Here is a 21,007-nt window from a genome sequence, read left to right as displayed (position 1 = left end):
TGGCACTCTGGCCACACATGCTTCACGAACCCACTTCATCAAATTGTACATTGCTTCGGCAGAATCTGCTGAAGGGCTAAAAACTGTGTGCCGGGAGATAGATGACTCCCTCCCGCCCCATCCTCTTATTTTGTCAGTGTAAATGTTAAGGACGATGGCTCCAGGTAATGTGCAACATTTCTGTCTTAAGAGGAAAGGTCACTTAATTTCAAGTTTCCCGGCACTGATAGAATGCAAAACCAGTGCCCCCAAGTTGTTGTTTCTAGTCAGCGTGACTTTTTGAGACAAAAGTCTGTCAAGTGTTGTTAACTCCCTCCTTTGCTTGGTCTCCAACTTGCCGCTTGCTGTTAGAATCAAGCTCCCAGCTGCCACAGCCTGTGATGTCCCCAGTGCCCACCGGCTGCACTTAAACTTCCCAAGGAAGATCTCTTCCTCCTACGGCATTCTGATGCCCACTAGCCTGCAAGTGCTGATATTCATAAGATTGGGCATCAGGGTGAAAAATCCAGCACTGGCCTGAACCAGTGCTTATGGACCAGGACTCCATGGCACTGCCAGCACCAGAACCTCAGCACTGCAGCCAGTGGCACTGTGGAGCCCGTGCTTGCCTCCCAACATGGACTAGCAGTGCTATTTATGGGCAGGGCTGTGCCCAGGTTGCTGTTCTGCAGGAGAAGAGGCAAAAGGCAGAAAAAGTGCACCCTTCTCCTCGCGAGCTTCCCCTTCCTGGGAATCGTGGCTTTCTTTTCTTTTTTTAAAGCAAGGTTGGAACCCCTTGGGACTGCAAAGATCTGCTTGATGACTTGTGGGCAATGCCTGCTGAAATATCCAAAGCCAGAGAAATTGCAAATGGCCTTATATAGCTCCTTCCTTCCTTCCTTCCCTCCCTCCCCCTCACTAGCAAAAGCAGACTGTTGTGCAACTTTTTGTAAAAAAAAAACAAAAACAGAAATAAATTATGCAAAATACTTGTTTGTGGAAATCAACTTTTCTTGGCACATAGTTTGAGTTGCCGTGAATGTAGGCCTGCCTATCCTTACCCAGCAAGCAGGTCCAAAGGTCCTTTTGAAGCCAGGGGCAATGAATGGCTCAATCCAGCATCACTTCTTTCTCAGCATGCTGGAGTTGCCTATGCAAATTTGCGAAGCTTATGCAGGTTTTTGTGACCAGGCTGCCCTCTGCATCTTCAGCTCTTTTGCTTGCTTCTGTGTGATGGTATTAAGATGTTACTTGAGTTGGAAGGCACCTCAGCGGTTTTCCAGTCTGCCTCCCAAAGCAGGATGACTTATACCTTCTACATCCCTGATGGGTCTTTTGACCTGTACAGCTAAGGAGCGGAGGCAGGGAGAGAGTTTCTACTGTATCTCCTCCTTTGAAAGCCCGTTCTAATGCTCAGCTTCGCCCACTATGAGAAGATTTCTTTTCCAAATGCTGTCTGAGTGTGAAGAACGCAGAATAACAGCTGCCATGTTTAACCTGCCAAAGATCTGTAACTAAGTTAGTCAGCTATCAGTAAGTGGTCAGCCACTCTACACACCCTTAGATTTCTGGGCAATTGCCAGGGGTTGTCATGGACATCTTAACCTGTGGCCAGAGTTTACAAACAAATTCATCGACACATTCCCAGTAGCCTTGCAGTAAGCTTTTAAGTGGCTGCCAAAGAGTCAGTAGCTGAAATTGCATTTGCTCCAAATGTTCCTATTTACCGGGGGCAGTTCTTAATTTCTGGTATCCTCACCGGAGCTATCTTGGATCCTGTTTTGCCCTCTTTTCCCACTTGGGAGATTGGGGTGAGGAGCACTTTTTAAAAGACGTGAATGACATCGAGAGCAAAGTGGAGCAAGCGCTGTTGTGGTAGTGCAAGAGGAGGACTTAGTTGTGCAGTGCTAAAAATGGGGATTGCGCAGGAGATTGCTATTGTACAAGAGCACTATAGCACTTTTGTGCAGAAGTTCCCATTGAAATAAATGATGTATTACAGTTGTGCAGTTGCAACTTTTTTTAAAAAAAAAAAATTTATATCCTGCTCCAAGGAACCCAGAACTACATACTTGAGTTTCTCTTTCACAACAACCCTGTGAAGTAGGTTAGACTGAGAGAGAAATGACTGGCCCAGAGTCACCCAGCTAGTAGCATGGCTGAATGGGGATTTGAACTCGGGTCTTCCCGGTCCTAGTCCAGCGCTCTAACCACTACACCATTACAAACATGGTTTCAGTGGTGCAACATTACTCTGGAATGCAAGCTCCAGACTTAGCACTACTAGCTGGTGCAACAGTTTTGTGCGCATGTAAAAGTCCTTCCATAAGTGGTTTGTTGCTCTGTTCGTCAACCAGTGTTCTTAGTGTGTGAAAAGGTAAAGTGTGCCATCAAGTCAATTTCAACTCCTGTGTACACATATGAAAGAGTGTCCTAATTTCCCTTCCAACCGCCACACAAGAGCCTATCCAGAGAGCCAGTGTTGCTAAATGGGTCTGAGTTGCAGTCATCCCACAAATCCATTTTGAGATTAAGCAATCAATTTAACCTGCTAGTCTCTCTCTCTTTAAAGTCTGTTGAAGATTACTTCACTAACACCCTGCTTCAGAAATAAGTATAGAAGAGGCTATTGCAGGATAAATAAATATTGCTGATAGGGATGTGTGAATCGATTCGAGTACAAAATGATTTGTACCCAAATCTACCTGTTTTGGGTGATTTGTGGACAAAACAAATTGCCCCTGTGCAGGCTGGCCAGATTTGGACCCAAAGCAAATCGCCCTGATTTCGGACCTGAAAAATGTGTACATTCAGACCTCAGTTTTGTGGTGATATCTCTTACTGTCTCCATTTTGTGTCCGAATTTTATTTTATTTTATTTTACAATCCCGCCCTCACACACATCAGATTGGTGACTTACAGAGTGCAACGATTGTCTGGTTATTCCAGATTGGCTCATTTCTATTCAAATTTTGTGTTGCCAAGTGTGATTGACCCGCATTGGCTAGGGGAAGGGTCAAAGAAGGGACAAGGGTGGGGGGAGTTCAAAGGAGGGATTTTCAAATGTATTTAAGGAAGCAGGCAACCACCTTTCTGCCTCATGGGAGGAGAAAAAGAGAGAGAAAGCCAGAGGAGCTTTGCTTTGCCTTGCCCGCCTGCTTCCTGGAATGGATCCTGCTGCTGAGAGAATCACTGCCAGCGCCTGCTGTCTGTTCGAATCAATTTGGGTACACATCAGGGGTGATTCAATTCGGGTACAAATCGAATAGAAAAAACAGATTTGTGCACATCCCTAATTGCTGGCAGCGAAAAGCCTTCTATTCATTCATTCTGGATGATGGTGATTTTCTAAATTCTTCTGTTCTGTATGAAAACCAATACTGAACTCTCAAAATGGCGCACACAAATATATATATATATAAAAAATTTATTACCCACATTTTGGAAATGATACTCCAGCTAATATAACTTCAAATGGCACTATTTTCTGTATAATCCACAACATTAGCCCAGTATATTAACTGTTTTGAAATATAAAAAGTGCAGCCCGGCCTCGGTTATGCTGCTTTTGTGCAGTGCTGGGATCTGTGTGGATCCCGGCACTCCCCACCCACCTAAGCCCATCTTTAAGACCGGGCTTTAGCCAAGGTTAAGGATGCAAGCCCAAGCACACACAGAGACTGGTGCCCAGAGCGCCAAACACACAGGGGTATCTCCCAATGCACCTCGCCCATTGCGCGGTGCATTGTGGGGTATGCGGAGGCTGGGATGCTTCATCCCGGCCTCCAGAGAGCCGCACTGCATGTAGCAACGCAGATCGTGTGGAGCTCCCACCCATGTTGCAAGATCATCTGGGGGGAAAGGTACATCTTGTTCAGCCTTCCCCCCACTCACTTGCCCTCCCTGCCTCCCACTTGTGTGAATGGCATTATCGTCTTTTTCAAGGGGATGGAATGCTTATAGATATTGAGGCTCTCCACACAAGCTCTCTCTGCAGACGAGCACGGAGTCTGCCTTAGGCAGCTGGATCGGCCGCCCACACAATTACCGGCTCCATCACAGAGCCAGTAAAGGGTGGCAGAGATCGGGGCCTGCCCTGCCCCTAGGAGTCCCAGGATGCTCTGCGTGAGTTTATGGGGCATTCTGGGGGGCACCCCCGATGCCAGGTGGCTTCCTGCAGCCAGGAGGCTTGCTGCAGCCTCCTGCTCGGGGGTCTACTCATGAGCTGCCGCGGAGCCGTGCTGCAGCGTCTCACAATCTTAAAAACAGCATTAGCGGAGCATTCACTCCGCTACCTTCATTTCAGGGGAGGGCTACTTTGACGAGCTAGCTGCCACCCTCACAATGGGTGGAAACCGTGCTGGGCTCCCTTAGCCCGGTTTTCCCCCATTGTGAGAATAGCCTCATTTGTTCTGCCATGCTCCCTTTTTAATATAAACTATATCACCTCATTCTTCAAGATCCTTACATCCAACCATTTATTATCTTACATGTGTGCATTTGGTCGTTCTTGTTTAAATGTTATTCTCTCATAATCAGACTTGTCCATTTATTTTAGATGATTTTACATTGTGGCCCAGCTTGCAAATGATTCCTCTTCAGTCTCTTCAAACCTCTTAATCAGCCTCATAGATACCTCTGGGTCTACCTATTCCTTGTATTCTATTGCAGTTTTAAAGATTTGCCTCTCAATACTAGCATGCAAGTGCCAAATCCATACACCAAAGATATGTAGACAAAGGTTCTCAGTGGCTGTCCACAAAGTTGGAAATTGCGTATTCTGGAGGTTTACTAAAGTGCAAATGTGAAGCATTTTCCAGAAGCCTTCCTGCTTTAGTAGTTTTCACAGTTTAGGATTAAATAGGTATGCAGAAGTTATTATCAAATGTTAGAACTGAAAATGGATCCCCACCCCACCCACTCTCCTGCCCCATTGTGGGTAATGGGGCAGGTAACAGGCAGGAGGCTCTCTGCCGTCAGGGAGACTGCAGAAAAGAGGTGGAACTGGCTGCATGGGCTTCCTTCTTGACTGAAAGACAGTCCCGGCAGCCAATCACAGCCAGAGCAGCTTCCTCCCTCAACTTGGATTGCAGCAGAATGGGGCTGCAGTGCAGCATTTGGACATAACACTGTCAAATTGAGAGGGTGGTGGCCTCCCAGCTCCAGACAGTCTTGGAGGAAACTGATTAACTGGGCCCATTTCAAACTGGCTTTTGGGTGAGCTATGGGGTGGAGACTGCCTTGGTCGGCCTGATGGATGATCTCCAATTGGGAATTGACAGAGGAAGTGTCTCTGTTGGTCCTTTTGGACCTCTTGGCAGTTTTCGATACTATCGACCATAGTAGCCTTCTGGAGTGTCTGAGGGGGTTGGGAGTGGGAGAAACTGCTTTGTGGCGGTTCCGCTCCTGCCTCTTGGGAAGGTTCCAGATGGTGTCCCTTGGAAACTGCTCTTCTTCAAAATCTGAACTTTTGTATGGTGTCCCTCAGGGCTCCGTATTGTCTCCAATGTTGTTTAACATCTACACGAAACCGCTGGGAGAGATCATCAGGAGATTTGGTGCAGGGTCCTATCAGTATGCCGATGACACCCAAATCTTTTTCTCCATGTCAATATCATTGGGAGAGGGCATAACCTCCCTAAATGCCTGCCTGGTGATGGGCTGGATGAGGGCTAACAAACTGAAACTGAATCCAGATAAGATGGAAGTACTCCTTGTGCAGGGCCATAACTCGGGAGATTAGTTTGATCTTCCTATTAGGGATGGGTCACATTTCTCTGGAAGGAACAGGTATGCAGTCTGGGAGTGCTTCTGGATCCAAGCCTCTCCCTGGTCTCCCAGGTTGAGGCAGTGGTCAGAAGTGCCTTCTGTCAGCTTCGGATGATACGAGCTGTGTCCATTTCTTGAGATAAATGACCTCAGAACAGTGGTACATAAGCTAGTAACCTCCAGACTGGATTACTGCAATGTGCTCTATGTGGGGCTTGTGTGTAGTCTGGAAGCTACAATTTGTACAGAATGCAGCAGCCAGGTTGGTCTCTGGGTCATCTCAGAGAGACCATATTACTCCCATAATATGGGTACACTGGCTGCCGATAAGTTTCCGGGCAAAATACAAGGTGCTGGTTATAACCTGTAAAGCTCTAAAATGGCTTGAGCCATGGGTATTTAAGAGAAGATCTTCTTTGTCATGAACCCCACAGCCCATTGGGATCATCAGGAGAGGTCTGTCTGCAGTTGCCACCGGCTCGTCTGGTGGCTGCTTGGAGATGGGCCTTCTCCACTGCTGCCCCAAAGCTTTGGAACACGCTCCCTGCTGAAATAAGAGCCTCCACATCTCTGACAACATTTTAAAAGGCACTGAAAACATAATTATTCACGCAGGCTTTTAGTTAAATATTGTTTTAATTGTTTTAATGTTGTTTTAAAACATAGTTTTAAATTTTAAATTGTTGTATTGTTTTAACTTTTTCTGTACCATTTATTTTGTTTTAACTAATGTGTTACATTTTCTGTTATTTATTTTAACTAATGTTTTAACTTTTTCTGTTTGCTTGCTTTGTTGTAAACCGCCCAGAGTTTTGAGTTTGGGGCGGTATAAAAATATGTTGAATGAATGAATGAATACTGCCCGCCCTGCCCCACTGCTTGCCAGTGTTCCTGTGATGGAGGGTGGGGTGGTGAAACCCAGTGCAAATCAAAGGTTCAAATCTGAGTCTTGGAAAGAAACCCTCAGGTTTCTTTTGGGTCCAAACTGCAGTTTTTCAGATTTGAACAATCAAAAATTTCAACCAGAGGCCCCTTCAACTCTGGTTTTGTGTTACTTGTGAATGGGCTCAGTGTTCTACAGCTCTTACAGTTAAGAGGTTCTTCCTAATGTCTTTCATAAATCTGATGCTTGTCATTTCCAACTAATTGATTTTAGTCCTGCCCTCTGCAACCATAGAGTCATATATATTATTTCAATATACAGTATTTTGCACTTGAATTGTTTTGTAAATTTGCTTCCTCTTAAGTTTTGTTATTCTGATCCAAAGGAATAAAAGTGGCAAGAAACTAATACCATTTAGGAAGTGTTCTTTATTGTTGTTACCACTAGCTCTTTGGCTACGTGCTTTTGAATTCTTCATTTTCCTACATCCTAAGAACATAAAGAGAACACTGCTGGATCAAGAAAAGGGTGAATCTAATCCAGGAACAGGTTTCTAGAAGTTGCCAATCAGATATCTTTGGGAACCCACAAGCAACATTGTACACTGCTCTTTTGCCCCATGCAACAGGTATTTGGAAGCAGGCTGTGTCTGAACAGAAAGGTTCTGTTTCACTATTGTGGTTAATAGGCTGATCCCCCTTCCTCTTTTTGTCTGATTGAAATTCTACCCTGGTTTTCAGGGCCAAGTCCTTGCAAGGCATTTGAACAACATTAGATTGTCTAATCCCCATTTAAAGTCATGTAAGCCAGTGTGCCATCACCACATCCTGTGGCAGCGAATTCCGTACATTAATTATGCATTGTGTAATATTATGTCCCATTTAATTAACCCAGAATGCTAATTCTGTCATAGATCTTCAGCCAATGTGATTAGCAGAGTTGAGCATCTGGTCAACCATCTCCATACTGCTGCTCCAAATTAATTAGTCATCCACATGATCATCCTGTATGTGTCTGGCTTTTTTTTTTATGCCAATAAATCCATCCCTGTCTTAGCAAAGTCCTGTCACTTCTGTTGACTGATCAGAATTTTTTGTTTCCCAAAGTAGAATCACACCATTCAGTTTATTCATGCCCTGGTCACAATAACCTTATCAGAAATGTCCTCCCATACCTGCTGTTGTCATTAAACCCTTTTTATTAGGGATGTGCAAATTGATTCGGGTACAAATTGATTTGTACCCGGATCTAGCTGATTCAGATAATTTGGAGACAAAACAAATCACCCCTGTGGTCCAGTGGCTAGATTCAGGTACAAATCGAATCACACCTGATTAGATTTGAATCAATTTGAGATTCGTATCCCTCCTATTAATTCCCCCAGATTTCATTAAAAACAAAAAGCTAAGCTTTAGTCATTGTAGAAGTGGAGTTATGGAGCAAAATGTGTGGTCACTATTTTTCAAGTATTTGGATTCTTTGGTGTATAATAACTTTCCCTCAATGAATCCCTATGATTTTGACTATCTTTTTGACAGTGTCAACTGCCATGTGCCAACTACACCCCACTCCTACCCTCAAGGCAGTGGGGTACTACTCAGATTATGTTCTAGGATTTTTTTTTTCAAGTGTTTAGGCTTTGGGGTGTCTAATAACCTTTCCTCACAATGGTTATAACCTTTACACAAATGAAGGTGTGTAATGAAGACACCAAAGAATCTAAACACTTCAAAAAGACCTTTAAAATAAACTGAGTATCCCAGTGTGTGTGCATGCGGGGGTGGTGGTGTAGTTGACACATGGCAGTTGACAATTGGCACTATTCCATGCCAGTCAAAATGAACAGAAGAAATGAAGGTGTGCAATGAATCTTCATAGGGATTCTTTATGAGGAAAAGTTATTATACCCCAAAGAATCCAAACACTTGAAAAATAATGACTGCACATTTCGCTCCATAACTCCACTTCTACAAGGGCTAGAGCTTAACATTTTTTAAAAATGAAAGCTGGAGATCCATGTTAGGGTTAGGATATGGCAACTTCAAATCCCCATTGTTTCCTATGACGTAAATGTTCAAAATAAGTAAAAACTAAAAGAAAATCATTAAAAATCAACCAAGTGTCCCACTGCCTTGAAAATTGGGTGGTAGGTGGCATCCATGGGGACCTACACACCATTTGGTGCCCCTAGGTCCTTATTAAGTGGTCCTAATTGGTCTGAATCCAAATCAAATTGAAGCAAATACAAATTGAATCTGAAGTGTTTGGCGGGGGTAGATTTGGACACAAAACAAATCAGGAGTGATTCGTTTGGTGCACAAATCGAATTAAAAAAATCAATTTGTGCACATCTCTACTTTTCATTACTTCAGAGCATTTCCTGCCCATAGGACTGCTAAATCCTCTTCTTTAAACACAGGACATGAGAGATGGATATTTTTCAGGCAAGAACCCGGAAAGCCTTTTTGGGAGGGAAGCATGAGATGATCCACAGGGGTGAATCCACTGAAGACACATAGCTAACCTGAATGTGAAGTGCTGATTATATCTTTTCAGTAGTATGCTTGCAAAAACCAAGGTTGGAGGAAGGGAGTGTGATTGGATAGAACGGCTTCTCCTCCTACCTCATAAAATGCTGAGGACAGAATCTGGGTAGGGTGTTCTCCTCCTAACCAGCTGCTGCCTTGTACAAGATCACCGCACCTCCTCCTCCTCCTCTCTAGGTTCTTGCAAGCACACAACCACAAATCAGGTGCATGCCTGGATCTCAAACCTTGTCTGGGCATTTCTCCTACCCTGCTGGTGGTCATGTGAACAATCCTATTGTCTTGCAGAACAAGAGAATTCCTATCAGCACCATTCCCAGGAGGAAAACTATGCCCAAACGTCATCCTGTTGAACTGCATCTTGTTGTCATAGCTTTACATCAGGTGGATGCATGTGTTGTAAAAGCCCTTCTTATGGATAATTGAGAGATTTATATTTATGGTGCCTTTAATCCTCCTGAGTGCAATCTGGCACAGTGAGATTGTTTAATCTTTTATCTTCCTTTTCTCTTGGCCCAACATAGTCTCCACTCCAAGGGGAAGGGGCACCTTGGTATCCAGCCCAAATGCTGCAGATTTCAGTGGGACTTACATCACTAGAGCGGAGTATAGACTCTTAGCTCATACATTCTGAGGAGTTGTTGGGGGAAAGGTCTCGTTAAGAAGCACATAGTATGTTTCCCAACATAGTGATTGACCATTAAATTTCAACTTCAGAAAGGGAATGGAGTTCTGCCACAGTGAAAACTGCAGCCTTGTGGATGTAGGTCTTCTTGCAGATCCATGATATAGTTCTGAAAAATGAACAGATGTATTTTGAGAAAAATATAGATACGCTGTGAATTCGAGCACCATGTTGTCTGCAATCCTGTGTGCAGGATGACTGTTTCAGTCCGATTGAGGTCACTGAAGCTCCCACCACCACCACCACCAAAATACATTGATAAGAGTGCAACAGCTCTGATCCCTCTCCCACCCTCTTTGAGCCCTCAAACCATTTCTGTTGCACCTACCAGCCTCTAAACCAAACTCAGCCCTCCTGCAGATGTTGGCCTACAACTCCCATAATCCCTGGCTATTGGCCATTGTGGCTGGGGATTATGGGAGTTGTAGTCCAAAAACAGCTGGAGGGCCGAATTTGAGCAGGCCTGCAACCCTCTCCCCTGTTTAAGCAATGGGTGATGCTCTGGAATCAGTAGCAGACAGGAGGAAGGAACAAAGGAGAGAGGGAGATTTATCTTCCTCCATCCCCCTTGTAGCTTCTGGAGTACTGCCAAGCCAGCAACCCTGGGAAATTTAGTTTTCCAAGAACTATTGATGTCCACAAGAAAGTCTATGAATGTCAATAGCCCTGAGAGAAGAAAAAACATTCTCCAGGGATACGGGAAATCTATAGTATCACATCCATAGTAGTGTTTCTGATGCCGGAATGGGAGAAAGGAAGAGTGAGCTACACCTCCCTTCCTTCCTCCCACCCACCCACTGATACAGGAGAAGCAAAGGGTGGGAGGGGGAGGGGAATGGAGGCTTGTGGATCAATGGGTGGAATGAGGGAGGGTGCTACTAGGGTCTAGAACCTGGCAACAAGGGAGGAATTGATTTTCCACCTAACTTGGATCCTAGGGAGTCATAAAATTAGGAGTTATAATCTCCCCTCTCCCCTCCCCTCTTGAAGACAAGCATTGCAAGCCACCAAAGCGTGGGTCGCGTGCCCAGGCAAGCTGTTGCTGCCCCTGGCAGCACAGGAGATTTGGGGGCCAGGACACACTGTCCTGGCCCCCAGAAATCCCACAATGCACTGCACAAGTGTGTGGTGCATTGTAGGGATCTCTCTGGTGATGTCCGGGAGTCTGCTTCTGTTTCAGTGCCACCTGGGAGCAGCCTGCTTTGACACACAAGCAGTTAGCCCAGGTTAAGGGCGCGCTCACACCCTTAACCTGGTTAACTGGTGGGCTCCCTAGGCAGGTTTTCTGCCAAGGAAGCCACACAGCTCCTGGCAGTGCTTGTGGGCAGCCAAGCCCCTGCTTAGCTTCCCTAGCTTGGTCTTGCCTGCTCGTGAGAACAGCCTCAATGTCTTGTTCATTATGAGCCCCATCGCCCACTTAGATAATCTGGAGAGGTTAATCTTCAGTTGCCACCAGCTCATCTGGGGGCTACACTAGGGGTGTGTACAAAACCCATTTGCCCGGTTCGGTTCGAGTCTGAACCAGACTTGAATCGTACTGGACATATTCGGTTTTGTGGCACCGAACCCCCCTCCAGCCCGGCTCGAATTTGAGCTGGTTCAGGGGTTCTAAACTTAAAAAAAAAATTACACTCACCCCCACGAATCTGGCAGCCTCGGGGGTGGGGGGGGGCTGATGCAGCCATTGGGGGAGGGTCTCCGCAGTCTCCCTCTCCTCTCCGCCAGCCTCCTCCCGGTCCTGGAAGGGCCATTTCAGCACATTTATGGGCCGTTCTGGCCCTTTTCCCGGTGGCAATGGCCATTTTGGATTTACATGCTAGACAGGGAAAGGCCTTCTCTGTTGCTTCCCCGAGACTCTGGAATGCGCTCCCTTCTGAAATAAGAGCCCCCCCCATATCTGACAACTTTTAACAAATCTTTAAATACACATTTATTCACCCAGGCTTTTTAACTAGACTTGTGGTTTTAAATTGTTTTAAGATTTTCCTTGCTGTTTTAATTTGTTTTATGTTGCTGTAAACCACCCAGCAGGGAAATGCTTGACTATCAAGCAAGAGGTTGCCGGTTCAAATCCCGCTGGTACACCTATATTGGGCAGCAGTAATACAGGAAGATGCTGAAAGGCATCATCTCATACTGTGAGGGAGATGGCAATGGTAAATCCCTCCTGTATTTGACCAAAGGGCTTTGTGGACACACTTTACCTTTACAAATATAATGGATAGACAGATAGATAAAAGGAAGTACTTGTTCACACTGCACATAATTAATCTATGGAATTCTCTGCCATGGCATATGGTGGTGGCTGCCAGCTTGAATAGCTTTAAGTGGGATTTAGACCAATATGTGGTCTATCAATGCCTAGTAGTCTTGATGGCTATAGGCTACGTTCAGACTTAGAATGCCAGTTGCAGGACAGCAAGAGTAGGAGAGAGGGCATGCCAGGGGCCTTGCTAGGTACTGAAAAGATCTGAGGCCTGAGCTTGTAAGCGTTCCCCTTCTAAACTCATTCATTCCCATTAATGAATGAATTATTTCCCATTAATGTAACATTAATTAAACTCTTTAATCTCCCCTCAAGAATAATTATGTATGATTTTTTAAACTCCTATATTACAATAGAGCACATAATCCACAGAGAACTAAGTGAAACTAGGAGCTCTCTCTTCCATGATCTGTGCACTGCTGAACCTCCTTTCTGGAAGAGGTCATGGAGGAGGGAGATGATTGATGAGATTTGGGGTTCTGAGCGATTCATTGGAGGCCTGTTCCACATGGGCTTCCCCCTCATGATGCCCAAGGTGCATGTCTTCCGTATCTGCTTGTGGACTTCCCAGAGGCATCTGGTGAGGCACTGTGAGAAGCAGGATGCTGGACTAGATAGACCTTGGGCCTGATCCAACAAGGCTTTTCTTATGAGGCCATTGTCATTGGTGAAGATCAGGGCATATTGGCCCTCTGCTGAGTAGGCATGTATCTGCTTCTGCTGCTTCTTGGCTTCCCAGAATGAGGGTTAGTGTTTAGGGGGGGTGAGGATGGGCCAGCTTTTCTACAGTTTCTGGGTTGGGTTGCCATTAAGCTTTGGGGAAAGAGTTACTTACACCATAATATAGCTGAAACCGAAACACATTGACAGTGAAATATTTCCTGGCCACTGCATTAATCACTTGAGGCAAAGACTAGTAGAGAGATTCATGATGAAATATCAGACAGGAGGAAGATGTTCCATAGGTAATCTCTCATTGACTCTATAATTAAAGTTGTAAATTATCACTGTTGGTACAGATTTTTTTTTCCCCAAGCAGCTGTGCCTATTTCTGCCCCCCAGGGTTCACTGGAGACCCTTGCAAGCCTCCTGTCAGAGTACTGCCTGCGTAAAGAGCAAAGGATCAGGAAGAGTTGGGATGTACATTAATTTTAATAGGCAATAAATATTTATATAGCTTCAACTTTGAGGGCATGGGCACAAATTACAGTAAATAACCATTTATTCCCACACATGCAAATCTACATTTTACCAAAGCTGCTTTCTTAATTTACTCAAGAAATATAAAGTTCCTGCTCATTACAGAATTAACTTTAAAATCTGCATTAAAGATACTAGTGATACTGTACTTGCTGCACTGGCAAATAAATATTTTGGATGGGGGTAGGATTAACGTATGTGTCCTTGCAATATTTGTCCTGCTAGGCAGAAAGAGGGGGAAATGGTGGTCCATAACTCAGAGAGAAATAGGGATGAGTCACCTAAGCAGGAATTGTGATCTCATGGCAGCCAAGTTTGTCACTAGGGGTATCCTGTGAAGGTGGAACTGGGCAGAGATGGAGAAGGCATAGGTGCCTAGGTAACTTCTATGTGATTTGTAAACAGTCAAGCAACCTGCTGCCTGCCTGCCTAGCACTGAGTTGTCACCAGATGAGTGGTAATGCATAGGAATTGCAGATATGATGGGCAATGTACCAGAACTAGGCTCGCCAAGTATAGGACTTGGGTGTAACTACGTTCTGTTAGGCTGGATGTTGTTGCAGCTATGAATATCTATAGAATATTCTTTTTTAGACTGTGAGCCCTTTGGGGACAGGGGAGCCATTTTATTCATTCATTCATGTTTATTTCTCTATGTAAATCGCTTTGGGAACTTTTGTTGAAAAGTGGTATATAAATATTAATCATATCGTATCATAGAGCTCTCCAGCTGCAATAAATTGCAATCGATTATGAAAGAGAATGATGAGAGTTGTAGTCCAATCCTCGGGTTGGCCACTGCTGATCTAGAGCATGACAATGAAAGCTGTTTGTTTCTCCCTCAAGATATTGCACTATGTCTTGAGCTTAATGAAGAACAGGGCCATTGGGTGCCTCTGTGTTGGCTATATGGGGTTTCCTCTAGGGAATCACCAGTGTAGCTTTGACTCAATAATTATACTAGCAGATTATGGGAAGCTTCATGTTCTGATTAGCCTCCAGCCGGCTCTTCCAGCTGACCAGGTGGACAGCTGCCACACTTTGCCATTCTAGTAGTGTCTTGGCAACTTTTGCATCAGGTGCATCAGGAGCACTGCTGCTCCTCATTCAGTTGACCTCCCTTGCTTGGTTCTGCTCCTCCTGTTCCAGCCTGCTGTGGTTGCATGTTGGTCCTGCTGGAATTTCTTCTGTTGAATCCTCACATAATTCACTTGCTCCTTAGACTGAACTGATAGGATGGGTGACCTAACAAAAAAACCCACCTTGGGATATGTCCATTTGTTTTCTGTGACCCAGAAACTGATTCTAAGTAAATTTCCCCAAACAGAGAGAATACCAGAAAATCCTGCCCTGCCTTTTATTGTTTTTATTAGGAGACAATGAGGCTATTCTCGTGATCGCCAAAAAGCGGCCTAAGGGAGCCTAGCCCATTTTGGGGCAATCGTGTGCTGCAACGGGAGTTGTGAGGCTCCCAGCATCTAGCCTCCGTAAATACCCCTTCCCTTAGACGACGTTAACGGAGCGAGCACTCTGTTAACCTCATCTTTTTGCTTGTGTGTTGCCGCAGCTAAGCCTGCTCTCCCTGCAAACCCCCTTACAGCTCTTCACACTAATAGTGTGAAGAGCCTCAATAACTCTTTTACAGCGATGTATTTGCAAACGTTCACAAACCTATGGGCCTCTCTTTTTTTAACTCCTCTGAGTCCTTGGCTTATACACAGCAATCCACAAATTTAGGCTTAGCTCACTAGCCAGCCATTATTTGTGGTCACCACTAATCCCCTCTCTTCCTTCAGATACTTTTCTGGCACACAGGCAGAGATCTTGGGAGAGAAGCAGTTCTTCTGTCATTTGTACTGGGAGATGGGGATGGTAAGGAACAGTGGGAGCCCTCTCCTACTGCTCAGAAAGGATTCCTGCTCTTTCTTGCCTTCTCAAAAATGGCAATGGAAATAAGACTCTGGTGAGAAGTGTGGTGCTGGGTGTCCTGCTCACCAGAGGGCTGGGTGCACTTGCCACTGGTGAGCAGGCAAGTGGATTTGTAGATGTCTGCTATACACTCCCATGGGTGCAGTGAGTGAAATTTGTCCAGCTTTTGTCTGAAGGTAGCAGGTTCTGTAGTGCTTAAGCAAATTGAAGTTGTTTCCTTTGCCACCTGCTCCCTGATTCTCAGTAAGGTGTTCTATAGGGATGTGCATGGAACCAGCGCCTGCCAGTCCGAAGGTGGAGGATGGATAGCTTCAAGGGCGGAGGGGAATGCATTTATCCCTCCTGCCATATTCCGGTCCGAAGAAGCGACAGGGTGGCAGGGAGGTATGCTGCCGCCCTGCCAGACCATTTGAATACAGAGCGTCGTGGTGGGAGGGGTAAGAGCACCCTCCCCCACCCTTAAAGTTATCCACCACCCCCATACCTTTGAACCAGCTCAAACACTGGTCCACGAAACCGGTTTGGCACTCCTAGAAAGGAGTACCGAATGCTTCTGTGCACATCCCTCGTGTTACAGACCTCCCAGAAAGACTCTTTTGGAAAGCTCCACGTGGGTGACAAGCACATCGAGCCCACTCCTTACAGACATTCCCCATTTCTCCTTAAGAGTGTTTCTTTGCTCTTTAGTGGGAGTTGGCTACCTAACTGCTCTCTTAAAAACCTTTAACCATGGTTAAAAATCTTTAACAATTTTGCCTCAGTTTGTGTACAGGAGTAATGCTGGGAGCAAAGGAGCAGAAGCACTTGGGAACTCACCTCTCTGTGGTTGGATGGGAAATAGCTTCTAGCACATGGATGGCTGTGGCAATCTCCCCGATGAAACATTCATTCATTCGTTCATAACACCCGTTGTCCTAAGACCCCAGGGCAGTTAACAACATCATGAAAACAATACAATTTCAATAAACACAACATAAAAACAGAACACACACATCTAAATTTTTTTTAAAAAATTAAAAAATTAAATTTAAATATTTAAAAACTCACTGACCCAAAGCCTGAATAAAAAAGAAGGTCTTCACTTTCCTCTTAAAGGCTGGGGGGGAGAGTGAGCGATGCAAGTATCAGCTGCAAGTGAGTTCCACACACTGGAGTCAGTCACTGAGAAGGCCCTGTCCTGTATGCTCAACAAACAGGTCTCAGCAGGTATCTGAATGCAGAGCAGAGCCCTCCCTGCCGATCTAGTCAAGTGGGTAGATTCAGCTAGGAGCAGGTGGTCTCTAAGGCCCGGGGCCCAAGCTGTTTGGGGCTTTTAAAGTAATAACCAGCACCATGAATTGTACCCAGAAACAGACTGGCAGCCAGTGCAGGGCCTTCAACAATGGAGTATTCCATACACTACGAGCAGTTCCAGAGATCAGTCTGGGAGCCACCATTCGGCACCATCTGCAGTTTCCAGAGGCTTTTCAAGGGTAGCCCCTCACAGAACGCATTGCAATAATTCAAACATGATATGACTAAAGCTTGGGTGACAGATTAGCCCTCTCAAGGAAGGGTCACAGCTGAGCCGGCGCATCAGCCAAAGCGGAGAAAAGTTCCTCCTGGCCACCACCTGTTTTTCTAGGAGCAGTGCAGGATCCAGGAGAATCCCCAGGCTGTGAATCTGCTCTTTCAGAAGGAGTGCAACCCCATCCATAACAGGCTGAAACCCTCATCAGGCCTTCTACTAACCACCACCACCACCACCACACTACAAGTGACCTTGGAACAGTCATTCCATAGCGAAACTGGCCATTGCCAACAGGTCTTTTCAGATTAGGATGCATTTGGAGATTATTTTTCTTTCATGGGAACCCAGGTCTAATGCTGGGAGCTGACTTCTTTAAGTGCTCCAGATTATGTGGGCTGTTCTGCGAATGAAGACTCTCCCGTCCTGGTCTTACATTGGTCCAGGTTGTCCATCTCATTTCCATTTGCTATCACAGGCCTACGCAATGTAAAACCCAGGGGCCAGATCCAGCCCAGGCAGGGGCACAGCTAAGGGAGAGGGGGCTCATGTTGGCCCCTCGGAGTGAAGGAGATAATGAGGCTATTCTCACGATCGCCCAAAAGCGGGCTAAGGGAGCCTAGCCCGCTGTTAGGCAGTCGTGTGCTGCAAGGGGAGCCACGCAGCTAGCCGTGAAAAATACCCCTCCCCTAAGACGAGGTTAATGGAGCAAGCCCTCCGCTAACCACATCTTTTTGCTCATGTGTTGCTGCAGCGTGTGGCGACACATGAGTAGACTCCCGGGCTCGGGGGTCTCTCCAGGATGCCCTGCGCACTCACGCGGGGCATCCGGGAACTTCCAGGGGCTGCGCAGCCCCCGATCCCCGCAGCCCCCGCCAGCTCCATGACAGAGCCAGCAGTTGTGTGGGTGGCTGATATGGCCGCCCAGGGCTGCCTTCAGATCATCTGCGGGGAGAGCGGGCTAAGCCCACTCTTCCCACAAACCCCCTTCCGACAAGTCTCACTGATTGTGAGACTCACCTCAGTGAAGAAAATAGGGAGGGGTGGAGCTGGGGGTCCCTCAGAAGCTAGGGGGAGGGTTCTTTGAACCCATTCGCTCAATTATAGCTACACCTTCAGGCCCAGGGGACTTTTTTGCTGGCCCGCAGGTAGAAATATCCTGTAACAATCCCCTGCTAACTGGTGCAGATAAATGTTTAGAATGGATAAAACAATGGTTATCTGCATCCCTTTGGTGTCACTTTGCAAAGAAGGCCTACATCCACTGTGGAAGGTTGGTGGTTTCTAAAATTGATTGGCTTCCCATCTGAGTTTCGACTTGGTTCTTCTGAGAAATGCATGTCCCACATTAATGTACTGAATGGCAAAGTCCCACTGCATGCTTGTTGGTGATGCTGATAATCTGCAAATTGTAACTCAATTAGGGTTACAATTTAAGCAATTAGATTTGCTTAAATTGACCAAAAAGAGTGTAAGTGGTAATGAAGAAAGCCTATTGGGACTAGGGATATTAGGGATCGTATAATATCCAAATAGTAGATGACATGATCCCTTTATATTCATTCTCAACAGGGAAACATCCAGCTTAACAAATATAGAAGATGGTAAGGCACATTTGACTGTTTCCCACTTAAGTCACCACCTTTAGGCTACCCTACTATAGATGGGTACCTGAGCCATCAAATATGGGTACATCAAAAATCTTTGCATATGAGACTTCCAGCCTCATTCCCTTATGCATGTTAAGCCACAGAAAATGGTACACTATATTAGTTTGTTTTGCAGAATGCTTTACATTATTTATGACATCTGCTATCACAAAAGTTCTTTGAGAAATGCCACTCCACTGGAGAACTGATTACAGAGACAGTGAGGCTATTCTCATGATGGGAGGGCTGGAGGTAGAGCTGTGCTGAAGGTACCTTACCCCCAGACAATCTAATCCCATTGGTGGGATACACAGATCACGCTCCTACATGATCTGTGCTTCTTGAAGCAGCGTGGATCTCCAGAGGCCAGAACAGTGCATCCTGGCCTTCAGATATCCCACAATGCACCACACGATGAGTGTGGTGCATTGGGGAAATTCTTCAGGAGTTGACTCTCTAGGCACCCAACTCTGTGCATGCATGGGCTGCGTGCAGCCTCAGCATCCACACAGCCCCAACACTTGTGCCCTTAGCCCTGGCTAAAGACTGGAGTTAAAAGTATGGTTAGGAGGGCAGACAGCACCAGGATAGGCCCCAGTCCTGGCCCTGCACACAAGCAGCCTAGCCCAGGATGGGCTATCCTAGCCTGAGTTAGGTTGCTCGTGTGAATGGCCTTAGTGATTTCCAAAAGAAACACACTGACCCTCATCCATCAAGGGAGAACTGCAAATGCAACTGATAAAATATGTGCATCTGCATTGTGAAGTTCATCCAGATACCATTGAACTTGACTGATATGAATTTGTTGGTGATGGTGAGATGCATAGAGCAGGACTGGGGCCTGAGTCTGTGGCAGAGATAAGATTTGAACCTCACTTTCCCAGATCGCATTGCAGCTCACTATTTGTTAGACTGAAACAAGCCCTTTGTAGCTTTTTCATTTCCCTGACACAATTACTTCTTGGATGGTTAACAAGGGAGTCAGATCAAAAAGATGAGGAAATCTCTGCAGAATGAAAATATATTTAAGAGATGTTTTTGCTGCCATTTGATTATATACAACTGTTGCAGGATAAAGAAGACACAGAAAAAATGGGAGGAGAAGAGATGATAGAAGACATCAAATTCATTCACTTCTCTGAAGAGTTGTTTGGATCCCCGGGAAGTCTCACTATATTAGAAAGTCAATTATTACTTTAAGAAAGAAAGAAAGAAAATTCTAATGTGGATCAATTATTAAGTGATCAAAATTTCAGGATTTCCTCTTTCCCCCCACTGAAATATATTACTATAACTAGTGGGGAAGCATCCTGCAGTGCTTTATTTACAAGAACCTGTTTCATCTGATCAGAGATTTAATCTGGTTGGGAAATGTAATTCAGAGCATCCCTTTTTCATCCTTGTAATCAAAGAAATGTAACCAACTGTTCATTTCTGATCTTACACTTTTCATGGTGCTACAATGAAATCCATATTAGTCTTCTCTCAGTGCTACTCCACCAATTAGTGATCATTCTGAATCTTTACTTGGCAATCTATATAAATAATTCCTGTAGGGAGTATGTGTGGGGATGTGGCAAGCTCCACCCCCACTGCAGCCGTGACCAATGGCGGGCCCAGAAGGGGTGACACAGCAAGGGCAGGAGAGAAGTGCGCGCCAGGAGCTGGTTGGGGCAACGTGCGCCAGGAGGGAGGCGGCGGCACCACCCCAAGGACAAGGGGCAGTGGGAGGAGGATGGGCAGCGGGCAAAGCCCCGTCACCGCAAGGAGGAGGATGGCAAGACGGGAGGGAGGCGGTGGCGCGACCTGTCCCTGTCCCCCCGGGGTGAGATGGCAGCGTCGGGGCGGACGGGGGACGGCTGGGCCCAACTAGAGGCACAGATGCTCTGCGCCCAGGCCCACTAGTATACTGAATAAAAGCTGCCATTCTCACTTCATTTCTTCATAGCTTCATTTCAGGTAACCCAAAGAAATGGGGAAAATAACATTGAAATGCCACCTGCTAGCTTCAGATACTGATGGCTTAATGCAAAAGAACATATGGGGAGGGGAATCAGACGGTTCTTTCACCCATACTATTTGCTGTGATACCCTGCTTCTGACTAGATGTTGTGTATCCTTACAATTACAATAAATTCATTAGAATTAATAATGCAAGAAATCAGAATACATTCAAGAAATTCATCTAATGAAATCAACAGTTGATTCAGGACTAACGTCGTATATCTTCAAATAATGTTCTCTTGACACATGAAATCCACTAGATGTGGTGTTGGCCATTATCTTAAGATGGCTTTGAAAAGGAGGTTCCATAAATTCATAGAGCAGAGATTTGGCAACCATGATCTGCCCTGGTTCAGTCCCCGGCATCCACCTGTCTGGAATCCTAGTGAACTGCTGCCTATCAAGGGTAGACAAAGGTAAGCTAGATGGACAAATGGTCTGACTCGGCATAAGGCAGCTTCTGGTGTAATCCATGTAAAGGCCTCTGCTAGTTTCTGGGGGAGCAAGAATGGGAAGGGCTGTTGCCTTCATGTCCAGCTTGCAGCCCTCCTAGAAGCATTGGACTGGCCGCTGTTGGCAATGGGATGCTG

At 45.7% G+C, this 21,007-nt stretch overlaps 1 protein-coding gene across 7 annotated transcripts in view; it reads left to right on the top strand.

The window, feature by feature from the left end:
• VWC2L (von Willebrand factor C domain containing 2 like) overlaps positions 1 to 21,007 on the top strand; it is a 197,617-nt gene that overhangs the window by 89,269 nt on the left and 87,341 nt on the right. Inside the window, exons 4-5 of one of the 7 annotated variants that reach the window (XM_053283365.1) lie at positions 18,337 to 18,368; positions 19,485 to 19,623. The exons of 3 other annotated variants lie outside the window; for them this stretch is intronic. In XM_053283365.1, coding sequence (XP_053139340.1) covers positions 18,337 to 18,353 — 17 coding nt within the window. In that variant the 3' untranslated portion in view covers positions 18,354 to 18,368; positions 19,485 to 19,623. Of the gene's footprint in view, positions 1 to 351; positions 474 to 7,125; positions 7,258 to 18,336; positions 18,369 to 19,484; positions 19,624 to 21,007 lie in introns of those variants that run through there. 3 more of the 7 variants (XM_053283367.1, XM_053283363.1, XM_053283361.1) reach the window with 3 other exon arrangements.

The sequence above is a fragment of the Hemicordylus capensis genome, chromosome 1 (genome assembly GCF_027244095.1).
Source record: "Hemicordylus capensis ecotype Gifberg chromosome 1, rHemCap1.1.pri, whole genome shotgun sequence".
In the NCBI taxonomy this organism is placed as follows: Eukaryota; Metazoa; Chordata; class Lepidosauria; order Squamata; family Cordylidae; genus Hemicordylus; species Hemicordylus capensis.
Note: the sequence above shows the minus strand (reverse complement) of the source record. Positions and strands in the feature narration are given on the sequence as shown.